Source organism: Siphateles boraxobius, unplaced genomic scaffold (genome assembly GCF_051911475.1).
Source record: "Siphateles boraxobius isolate OS27281-9 unplaced genomic scaffold, OSU_SipBor_1 130, whole genome shotgun sequence".
Taxonomy (NCBI): Eukaryota; Metazoa; Chordata; class Actinopteri; order Cypriniformes; family Leuciscidae; genus Siphateles; species Siphateles boraxobius.
Window position 1 is genome coordinate 45,026,046 of NW_027508734.1, and position 12,520 is coordinate 45,038,565.

Here is a 12,520-nt window from a genome sequence, read left to right on the forward strand (position 1 = left end):
GCCCGACGTCCCTGAACCAGGCCATCCAATTCGCCGAGGACCAGCTGGTGGCGTGCCCAGGGGTTGGTGAAAGCCTGCCAACATCCTCTCTCTCTTCTTCTGTTTCTTCTTCCCCTCCCTCTCCTCCTGTCCCTGCACCCAGGATCCGAGGAATGCCTCCACCCCGACCAGCGCCGAGATGGAGGTCTGGGAGCGCGACAGAGCCAAGTGCGGGTCCCAGGGCACCCCCTCGGAAGTTCGTTTCCCCGACCGGCGTGTTTCAACGCCTGAATTTACGCTCTCCCCACGCCAGCCGCTTGAAAGGCTTTGGTGGATTCAGGTTGTAACCAAACTTTGATTCATCAAAGCCTCATGCAATCCGAGGCATTGGATAAGAGCCGCGCGGTTAAGGTGAGGTGTGTGCTCGGGGTGGTGATAGAATACCCTTTAATGCCAGTCATTATCCAATTCAGCGGACAAAAGCATAAGGTGGAGGTGGCGGTTAGTCAGCATCTCCGGCATCCGCTGATTTTGGGGACCAATTGGTTTAAAACTTTATTGGGACATCTGTGTGCGGGTGCTTCTGGGACAAAGAGGAGGCGGGGGAGAAAAACGGTTGATCAGGTGGAAGAGGCTGTTACGGGCCATCGGGGTCTGTTTCGGAGGAACGGAGCGCGGTTGAAAGGAGAGACCTTTCGGAGCGCTAAGATTTTCCTCTGGAACAGTCCCGAGATGAAACGCTTAAAAATGCATTTGATCAGGTCCGCGTGATCGACGGGCAGTCTCTTCACCCAGACCAACCCATTTCTTATGCTTATTTCGCGATCATAAAAGATAAGTTGTATCGGGTGACCAAAGACACCCAGTCAAAGCAAGATACAACGCAGCTATTAGTTCCAAAAAGCCGCCGGGAAATGCTTTTCCAGGCGGCTCATTGTAATCCAATGGCTGGGCATTTAGGGCAGGCAGCTAAACTCAATCGTCTAATGACCCGATTTTTTTGGCCGGGCATCCACGAGAATGTGCGCAAGTGGTGCGCCTCTTGTCGTGAATGTTAGCTGGTGAATCCGCCGGCCAACCCAAAAGCACCTTTGTGCCCTCTTCCTCTAATAGAGGCCCCCTTCGAGAGAATTGGTATGGACCTCATCGGGCCATTGGAGCGATCTGCACGGGGGCATCGCTTTGCTTTAGTCTTAGTAGATTATGCAACGCGATACCCAGAAGCAGTGCCATTTCGTACTATTTCAGCGAAGAGCATAGCGAGTGCACTGTTTCAATTAATCTCCCGGGTGGGAATCCCGAAAGAGATTCTCACCGATCAAGGCACGGCGTTTATGTCACGGACGATTCGCGAACTTTACGAATTGTTGGGCATTAAATCGATTCGCACCAGCGTCTATCACCCACAAACAGACGGACTGGTGGAACGTTTTAATCGCACATTGAAATCCATGATTCGGAAGTTCGTACAGGAACACGCCAGAAATTGGGATAGATGGCTAGAGCCCCTCTTGTTCGCTGTACGCGAGGTCCCCCAAGCCTCCACGGGGTTTTCCCCCTTCGAGCTCCTCTATGGGCGTCAGCCCCGCGGCGTGCTAGACGTGCTTAGAGAGACTTGGGAGGACGGACCTTCGAATAGCAAAAATGAAATTCAATATGTCATGGACCTGAGAACAAAACTCCACACTTTGGGGCGGCTCTCTATGGAGAATTTGTTACAGGCTCAGGACAAGCAAAGTCGGTTGTACAACAGGGGGTCTAGACTGCGAGAATTTACACAGGGAGATAAAGTACTTGTATTACTTCCCACATCCAGTTCTAAATTACTCGCAAAATGGCAAGGACCATTTGAGGTTACACGGCGAGTGGGAGATCTCAATTATGAGGTAATTTGTACAGATAGGGCTGGATCACGTCAAATTTATCACCTTAATCAATCAAAAAAATGGAATGAGGTGGAGTCAGTGATGTTGGCATCGGTGGTGAGTGGAGAGGAGGATCTCGGTCCAGAGACGAGCTCAAAATCACAATCTCTCCCTCTGGCACTTGGAGGAGACCACCTCTCGCCGGTCCAGATCACTGATATACGTAATTTACAAGCAAAATTTGCTGACGTGTTTTCGCCCCTGCCTGGCCGAACGAATCTCATTCAGCACCACATTGAGACAGAGCCAGGCGTAGTAGTGCGTAGCCGGCCATATCGTTTGCCTGAACATAAAAAGAAAGTGGTTCAGGAGGGATTAGAGGCTATGCTGGACATGGGAGTAATAGAGGAATCCAACAGTGACTGGGCTAGCCCGATAGTTTTAGTGCCTAAAACGGACGGCTCGATCAGGTTCTGTGTGGATTATCGCAAGGTGAATGCCGTGTCGAAATTCGACGCGTATCCAATGCCTCGGGTTGATGAGCTACTTGATCGGCTGGGTACTGCTCGTTTTTTCATTCGACACTGGATCTAACGAAAGGATATTGGCAGATCCCCTTAAGCAGCAGGAGAGCGGGGGTGGAGCCGAGCGGTAAGTAATTAGGTCAAGTGCAAAATGACGAACACCTGTTTCTGATTGCAGTGATTGGCGTGGGGAGACCGGATAAAAGCCGGTTGGTGCGAGAGTTCGGGAGAGAGAGAAGGACTGCGATCTTGTACACAAACGGACTGAGTTACTGAAAACCCTACAGTGGACTGAGTTACTGAAAACCCTACAGTGGACTATTCTGTTTCCTGTGTGTGCTATAGTTTATCTATGGTGAAGGCGCCCATGCCATCTAATGGACGATGCTGACTCCTCAGGTCATTCTGTTTGTGTCTTGTAATGGTGTTGTTGTCTATATTAAGTGTTATTGATGGTTGTCCTTTGCTTTTAATAAATCTCTTATTCTTAATAAAAATACATATATAATTTTGTATCCACGTCTCCTACCAATTTACTGTGAACGAACCTGTTGCTTTAAATTAGAAATTCCATTTTTTTTATTGTCCCTGGCAAGATTCCAGGGTGACGTAGTCGTGAGCTGATCGCACCTCCGAGCTGCTCCTCTGTGTCGCCACATAATTAAAATTTAACTGCAGAAAGTGAAAGTAAAAAATCAGAGCTTCCGCCCCATATTATCTCAGACAACGAGAGATAAATCCTATTTCAACATATGCTGATAACGGTAGGCCTATATAATTGTCTTGATTTAATTTCTTAAAGGGGTCATATAATGGTACATGCACTTTTACAAGTTGATTGTATTGAAATGTGTGTTGGCAGTGCCTGTACACAACCATCATATAATGATAAAAATCCATCCAGTGTTTTTGTTTTAATCTCCTTATACGTTTTCCCCTGCCTCAAATTGAGCCGTTCGATTTTTTGTGACGCCGCTCCCACGATTGTTAATTGACAGCAGCGTTTCAACACAGACACGCCCTGAGCGAGCTGTCATCGTAGTCATCGCTCCCATGGTTGATACACTGGAGCAGAATGGCGTCTAAACGACTGTGGTGTTTTGTTCTTGGCTGTAATAAGGAACACAGCAGTCATTTTGGTGTTCCTAAATTTGAACCGCTGAAGACGCAGTGGCTGAGTTTTATTTTTGAAAGGAATATTCCCAACGATCTACGTAAATGCTTTTATGTTTGCGCTAATCATTTCTCACTAGACTGCTTTCTAAATGAGGGTCAGTGTAAATCTGGTTTTGCTAAGAAGCTGGTCCTGAAAACAGAATCGGTAGCAACTATTCGTGTTCCTGCTGCACCTCCAGAAGAAGTGAGTGTAACATTTTATTAACCTTTAAATATTAATCTTCATGATGAATGCGGCTAATGTTTACACTCAGGGTAAATTACGGCATGTTTTCTATGTAACGTTACGACTTTCTCAATATAATTCATAATCCCACGTTTATAATAAACAACGCATTATGGTTAATGTGTTATTAAAAACTATGTACGCAGGTCTACATTACGTGACATTACGTTAACCAACCATTTAGAAACGTCCTGTTCAAGCCTTAATTTTCGAACTTCTTCGGGGCCGTCATCTTGTTCCGGGTCCGACTCCGGTTCAAATTGGTATGGTTGCACAGATGTGTCCTCAGAGACTCCTGCTGACATTCTTGTTCCAAAATATACCCTCAACTGTTGTCAAGGCAACAATCCACGTGCGGTTGTGTCAAAACCAAAACGCCCCACAGAACAGAGGGGCAGAGTGAGCAAAGTTCATTATCATTTAGAGGCACATGCACTGAAATGGCGTGCTGAAAACAGAGCTGTTTTTGACCAGGTAAAATTAGTTTTCTTATAATACTAATGAGAATTTTTAATAAAAGTATAATACAAAGTTTTCATTTAGACCCTAAAGATTCATATCAACTTGTACAAAAATGGCATTATATGACCCATATAGTGAAAAATATAGTTAGTATTTCGTGTTAAGCAAGTTGTTTTTGCTGCTCTCAACCCTTTCATGCATGAATTATGACAACATCAGTCAGGATTTTTTTCTTGCGGGTTTATTGCTCTTAGGGCATGACTTTTTATACACATATTTTTCAAAGAGATTTTCAGATGTCCACTTGAGTGGACAGTATGCATTTATGTTTTTTACTGAAGAGATACTGTATTAAACATAATATAGTAACAACACAGAAATATTGTGTGTATTTAACAAACCAATAAATAAAATTAAATAAAATCATGTGAAAACTATGAATATATATATATATACATGTAAATACATAGCATGTATATATATATACATATATATATAAAAATAAAATAAAATAGGATTCTCTCTCTGGCTACCATGGAAGTTTGTTGCCATGGAAATGCACAGTGTGTTTCCTGTTTGTAGTTGTCCTTTCCATTCAGGGCTCAGTGTTACACTTACCTGAGTCACGAATGGGATACTTCTGCTTCCAACTGCTCTCCACAGATCACCTGATAGCCAAGACTCAATTTGCAGAATTTAATCCTGTGAAGAATTTACCTGTAACGTCTAATAAGATGTTTTGAAAAGGGTTTTGCAAACAAAACAAAGAGCGATGTACAGTTAGAGAAGTGATGTCTAACGTACTGTAGGTACTTTGCTTAGTTTACTAAGGGGCCATTTGCCTCTTTTTTTTTGCGTATAAACAAGCTTACGACACTCTCACATTCAACAATTTCTGGCAAGTTCCCCAACGATTTTCTTCTCTTAGAATGATAAACGTATTGATAGGTTGCTGGTCCTAAGACTAAAGTCATCTCTTTGTCTGCTGGGCAGAAAGGAGAGACTTCAGGGAGGATAAACTTAGTTCAGATGAGAGGAAAGGCAAGCCTTTTATCTTGGGCAGGCACTGTATTTTACACAATGTCCCTCCAGTGTAACCTAACAAAGGGCTCCTTATGTACTTCCTCTAGGCTGGCAGGTCTAATACTGCGGCACAGGGGACGGTTGCGAGGAGACGTCTTTTAGAGAGGCTTTGGATGGTGTGTCGGATAAAGAACAATTCATTGAATCAGCGAAATGTGTGTGTGTGTGTGTGTGTGTGTGTGTGTGTGTGTGTTGTGCCCTGCTGAAAGGTGGCGTCTGGGCCAGTAAAAACTAGCTCTACCCGCGTCCTTTGCCCACCTTGTTTGAACCTCTGCCTGAAGCAGTCGTTTTCATTTCTTGTGCAATTTGATCAGTTTCTGGTTTATTTATGTCAAAATAAGCATAATTAGTTGATTGCAATGTTTTTGTTTTATTTTTCACAATACTTTGATGATTTTTTCCTCCAGTACTCTTCATATAATAGGCAAGGCTCCTATATAATAGGAGAATAATTTAGTCATTGTGCTTAATGATTCAATGTCAAGCCATTTAATTTAACTAATCTGTATCTTAACCCCTTATCTTAGTGGTTGTTTAGTTGCTTCCATTAACTTATGTTGAACTTTGGCACTGCCCCAGAAGCTCCCACGCCCACTCACTCCCACCCTCTCTCTCTCTCTCTCTCTCTCTCTCTCTCTCCCTGCCACGGTTGGATGCCTCCTGCCCTGATGCTGTCCATTCCCAGTAGGGGCCTCTGTTGATTGGCCCGGCGTGTGTCCTGCACTGTGTGGTGGTGTGAATGACGGCCCCTGTCAGCTGTGACTGGCTCCCCGGCGTTCGGCATTCTTCACATGAGTGACAGCAGATAGTACCTCCCTTGAATTATCCTAAAAGATTGCCTGTGTGATGGCAGGACCACCTCATCCCAGAGGGAAAAAACATCTTGGCTGGGACTCTTTAATGTCGCTCTCTCACTGAGAAACTGAGTCATGACCTCTGAGCAAGTGTTCGCCTGTGTCGCTCCTCTCAGCCAAAATTAATCATTGGACATATTGCATTTATAACTCCACTGGAATCGAATCGCTTTTCTTTAGGGTCTTTTATAGGAAGCTGTTTGTTTTCTCCTTTTATTATCCAAAGCCACTTTGATACGTATTAACAGTTCATGCAATCCCTGTGAATCAAACCCATCCCCTTGCTGTTGCTAGTGCCATGCTCAACTATTTGAGAGCTACATAAATATTCTCTTTGTTTTCTTGGTCTACTGAAATTGACTATAAATTATATTTGCAAATAACTTGAATGTATTTTTTTTTACATGTATTTTTTTTCTATCTCAGGGAAATATTTTAAGAAATCAAGCCAAAACTCTGCATGAATAGGCGATACCAGAATTTAAATGATTATATTATTTAAGAACCGACTCTTAAATTCCACTTAGGTTTAAGTCTCTCCATTGTCCTGAACCAGGCATAATTTCTTCTCTGGAGCAACAGGTGGTCATTTGTGAACAAATTAGACTAGGTTTTGTAATTATTATTATTTTTTTAGCCAAGATTACTCTATTACTGCCAATGATTGTCTGTTCTGGCATTAATTACTGTTTATTTAAGTCATGTTTTGTTCTGAAAAAATTGCGCCAATTACAGTCAATCACTGTTAAATCGAAATTTAATTAAAAAAATTATTAAATATAAATTAAAAAAATTATTAAATATAAATTAAATAAATTAAAACCAATCTAAATTAATGTATTTTAATGGTGTATATTTAATGTATATTGTATTTATGCTGAATTATAATTTTCTGCTTGCCCATGTGTCTGGCTTGCTAAGTTAACTGGCCTAATTTAACAAATGGCCACCTGTTATTGTTCTAGGAGTGGACATCTGGTTAAACAAAAGAGGGAATTATGGGAATAAAACTTAAAACCTGTTAGGGTGTCTAGAGGAGTGATATTTGGGATGATATCTCTTTTACACATCTATATGATTATAATTTCAATGTGCCTTGGACAAGGATTAAGAAGCATCTCTGGACATTTGTAATCATCAATTAATAACAGTCAAGTGCTCTTTTTTTCCTAATTGCCTGACAGCCCAACCCATATGGGTCAACATTAACCAGTCTGTACATAAATAAAATTTAAATGACCCTCAGCCGTGACTGCTGTATTTGCTCCATGTGAAATTTGACTACAATTAGGTCCACATGATATATAAATATATTAAATAAATACATCAATTGACAAAAAGACTTAATTATGTATGTCTTCCAACTGTTATGATTTGTAGTAAGTAGATAGCACATACACAGAGAGTCTGTAGCAGGTGTTCACATTACTTCGATCAATTCAACAGTCTTCACTTTCCGGCCTCTCAAATTATTGATTTGCCTATTGATTTTTTCATGTAAATGTTACAAACACTTGACTGAAAGAAAGTAGAAATCCATTTAAAACTAGTCTGAAAGGTAATCCTAATCCAATCAAGGCTAGAAAATGTATTGATGTGCAGAGTCAAAATCAATACGGCAGACGTGAGGAAAATTCAAGTGAAATGTCAAGAGAATGTTTTAGCATATTCAGAAAACAGTGAAAGCATCTCACAATATTTGATAAAGTATGGAATTGTTCTTGGTTTTCTTTCAGTTAGCATTTTTTTGGATCAATAACCTTGTACTTTGGTTTATTATTATTTAGCAAATTATTTTAATTATTCGACTAATGCTTACATTGGATGATTATATATGGAACAGAATGTATTTTAGATGACCCCTGAAATCCAAAGTGTAAGAAAACAGAATAATCTCTTTGGGACCCTGTGTGGAAATGTGGGAAAGGTTTCGGAAATGAATGGAAAGACACAACGCAAAAGGCGAGGAGGATAAACAACACTCTAGGTATTCTTCTGGCCATGGTGCTTCTGAAATGCCACCTCGGCCCCTGAATGCCAGACGCGCTGTGCCCTGACTCGCGGGACGTTCTCACACAATCCCACAATTCACGTGGAGGGAAGCAGCTGCAGGCGGGAACATTCTGTGAGGAGGTGGAGGTTGGGAATGCACTGCTGAGGGAAAAAGGTCTGGATAGGTTACAAAGAGAGTCCCAAACATGGAACAAAGCTGGCATTCAGCGTTAAACCCCACTACTCACAGCCGAGTGTCAGGTTGATGCATAATTCTGCAAATGTCAAAAGCACGATTTGTTTGCATGTATGTGTATTAAACATAATTCTGAAGGAGTGGGATGTGAGCATACTTTACAAGCCTCAAACATGAGGTTGTTGTGCTTGGGGAGGAACTGTTAACCAGTGGCTATAGCACTTCCATTGGATGACACTTGCATCTTTCTGCATTCCAACGCAAGAGAATCCTTATAATTGGTTAATATCATCAAAGCCTGCTTTGCATTGCTTTAAACAGCCAAAGCTGTGCTAATGCTATTAATGCAAGCCATTTATTATGTGCTAGCTGATGTCTTTGCACTTGCTTCTAGGAAATTCTGATTGTTTGAATGTTTAAAACCTTAGAATCTCATCAGCTCTCACAGCTGTGTGCCTCTTCAGCAGTCCATAAGCTTCTGTTGGTTTTACATGGCATCTATATACTGCATGTTAGATGTGTACAGAGTTTTCCATTATCATTATCATTACTAGCACAATTTGAACCTGTAAATAAATGAACTTTGTGTCACTTGTTGCTCAAAGATCAGGTTTAAAATTGAATGTGTTCTGTTCTGTTTCATCATTTTCATTTGAGGACATTTTATTCACGAACTAAAAAGCATCCAGAGTGGGCTAAATAAACCAATGTAATAAATAATAATAATAATAAAGTAATTGTGGTACTTTCTAATAAAGTTTCTAGCAAATATATATATTTAAGGAAGCATCTCAAGATTCATCGCTCAATGTTGCATCAGACTGCTAATTCTTAAAACTCTCAACAACTGTCAAAAATGTAAGAAAAAAATATAAATAAGATTAGTGCCTTGTAGTGTTTTCTATTATAAATTATAAATTGGGTTCAGTGTTTATTTTATCTCCACTCAATGTCATAAGGAAAAAAAACACATTTGTGGTTTCATAACAAAACTGAACTATGTCAACTGACTTTGAGTTCAAATTATTTTTTGACTTTCTTTAAATGCTGATACTAATATTCAGTGATACTTGAGAACATGTCAGAATGATTAACACCTCTATTGCACTTCCAAGTCAACATCAGTGTCATTTATAAATCATTTTTTATCAACACCAACTTCATGCTTCAAGTTCAAGTTGCAGTTAAGAAAAATAAGTATTTTCTTAACTGCACTGAAATCTTACAGTTTCTTTCCTTTATCTGTAAATATTTTATCTGTAGAGGATGTTTAAATTCTGTTGCAGCTTGAATCAAATGAGTTTGTCCATTGCTGCTTAGAAAGTGTCGTTCAAAGCTCGGTGAAGTAAGTACAGCAGGCTAGTATGTGAATGGACTTGGAATACCTGTCAGTGTTTGCGCCTCTCTTTCTCTCTTGCTTCCCAGCTTCTCTCTCTCTCTCTCTCTCTCTCTCTCTCTCTCTCTCTCTCTCTCTCTCTCTCTCTCTCTCTCTCTCTCTCTCTCTCTCTCTCTCTCCCTCTCCCTCCTTCCCTCATTTGCTGTATAAGTCTGTGATATCTGAACCGTGCCCGGCTCTCATGTCTATGAAACTCCCCAGTCTTTGTTTGGGGAATATAATTCCCATTTGGGCCTCCCCTCATCGACACAGAATGAGGAGCGTTCGGGGGAGGGGGGCACAATGTGTGTGTGTATTTATGGTTTTAGGGTGGGTGGGGGGATTCCAAAAACCACAAATCAACAATATAAAACTGATGAAAATGCAAATAAACTTTGAAAAGCATCCGCGCACACAGGCACTTCATTGGTTGCCCACTTGTTGTACAGCTCAAGATGCCAAAAACAAAAAAGAAAAGAGATCAATGCTCCTGTTCTGCACAGCTTAAAAAATTAAAGCCCGGGCCGAGGTGGGGGGCTCTCTGTGTGTGTGTGTGTGCGTGTGTGTGTGTGTGTGTGTGTGTGTGTGTGTGTGTGTGTGTGTGTGTGTGTGTGTGTGTGTGTGTGTGTGTGTGTGTGTGTGTGTGTGAGGGATTCAGATCCTGATCCTGTCATTATAGGCAGCACTGCAGGCTGGAGTCATCGCTAGAGCACAGGGCTATGTGCGTGCATGTGTGTGTGTGTGTGTGCACTTTTTTTCTCCCATAATGCAGTGTGATAAGGATTGGCCTACATGGGGCTGAGAGAGTGGCGTCTGATGAAGGCTTGATTAGTGTGTTATCTACTCTTGAGCTGCTCCTGATGAAAGCTACTGACGGGAGAATGGCTGGGAAAACGGCAGACAGCTCCATCAAATGGCAGCTATGTTATGACATGACAGCCAGGACCTGGTGGATGGTAAGTTTGGTGCTTTTTTTTTTTTTCTTCACCTTTTTCCCACCAAATTTTGAGTGACGTAACTCCTCCTTCAGTGCGATTCATTGCGTGTCTTAGAGAAAAGGTTTTGCGGTTGAATTGCGGTTGAAAGGTTGTTTGAATTTGAGCTATGAGTTTTCGCATTTGAAAAAGTTTACTGAGATATTTACAGAAGTTTTTGGTGATTTGTCTAAAAGAGTAAATACATGTTTTTTGTATTTACTTAATTTTTTACTGCTGTACTTTTTTGTATTTCTTTGAGCATTTTGCTGTTTGTAATCCTGCTTTACGCCCAGTCTTCTAATGTGTTGATATTGACTAAAGCGTGTGTTTTATAGGGATGTCACTGGTGTCACGTGAGGTCAGGAACCTGCGCTTGACTGTCAGGAGGTCAAGGTTTTTTTTCTTCTGTTTGTATACTCCGATCTATACTATGCTAGGTCATAGCTTACTTTTAATTAAGTTTAAAGTGTCCTTCCCAGTTCTCTCTGTTTAGGGGATTTTGAGAGTTTGTCAGTGATGATCAGGGACCCCTTCAGATGAAAATTAAGTTTTAAAGTGTTATAAGAAATCAATTATTCTGGATGATGTTTCTTGTAGTCGCTGCTCCGTTGATATTTCTGATTAGTGACTTTCTTCCCTGGTTTGGTCATGCCGTTTATGAACACTGTTGCTCAAGATGTGGTTTTACTCTGCACTTGTTGATATTTTTCTCTCAGTTTTTCTATATTTCCTCCTGGCAGACAAAAGCCTCTTGTTTGAGCGTCACTTTCAATGAAGCTACAGCTACTGCTGGTTCTCATTCCGCCATGACTGTTAATTTTCCATCAAAAGTCATACTTTTTTCCTTCTGCCAGCTGTCTTGTGAGTTAGCAATTTATCATTGTGTTATTTCATAGGACAGTGACAATAATTAGGGTGTAAAGGGATGCCTCTAAGCCACTGTTTTAGATGTTTCATAACTACAAAAATGTTTAGAAAGTAATCATATTTTTTGCTCCAGCCAAAGTCAGAAATTTAGTGGTAATGTACTTTACTCATTTGGACACAGTTGTGTCAGTAATACACTTTCACACATACACTTTTGTATTTTCAGTTATGAAGTCATTAATTTTTGTGTAAACCTGTGGATCCTGTCTGAGCCATTAAAAGTCAACCCGGGTACTCACAGAAAAAATGAAATAACAAATAAAGCAAATAAAGATTAAATTGTATAATTAGTATACATAATTGAAAGACACATAATTTGTATGTAGGCTATTTGTTGAAGGACAACTGCAATAACCATCGTTCTGTGCTTTTCACAAAAGTTAACGTTTGTCTGTTCTGGTTGTAGATATGTTAGGGTTAGGGTTACACACTCATTAATGTACTGTTTTATTATGCGTTTTTTAAGTCTTCATTTTATATATTATGCAGATTTTTTTCAAATACTTTTTACTGAAAATGATTAAATAAAAAAGGCAGCAATTAATTTAGAAACAGACACAAATAAGGGACTACCTTTATGTTTAACCATTTTCAGGACAAATGTTACAGTATACATAAATGTCGGTAGATATGTGAGTAGTAAGATGTCATGTGTTTACCACTGAATATTCTCTCTATTTATGGAAAATAATTAAACCAGACACACATTCTCCTTGGCTTTAGTTTCATTTTGACAGATGGGATGTTTTCATCCTTCCCAACCAATGTCCAATGGAATATCTGAGTTTAATCAAGAATTTGGAACATAGTACATTTCAAAATATTTTTCATAATGGCAAAAAAAGAAAAATGTGGCACAACAAATTCATATAAAACACCTTGGA

The 12,520-nt window shown here is 40.4% G+C and overlaps 1 protein-coding gene across 1 annotated transcript in view; it reads left to right on the plus strand.

Moving 5' to 3' along the window:
* Positions 1–10,556: 10,556 nt before the first annotated feature.
* The window catches only part of LOC143737753 (nuclear factor 1 B-type-like), a 116,838-nt gene continuing 114,874 nt past the window's right edge, over positions 10,557–12,520 (plus strand). Inside the window, exon 1 of the mRNA XM_077229605.1 lies at positions 10,557–10,688. Within this exon, the coding sequence (XP_077085720.1) occupies positions 10,593–10,688 (96 nt within the window). The 5' untranslated portion in view covers positions 10,557–10,592. The remainder of the gene's footprint in view (positions 10,689–12,520) is intronic.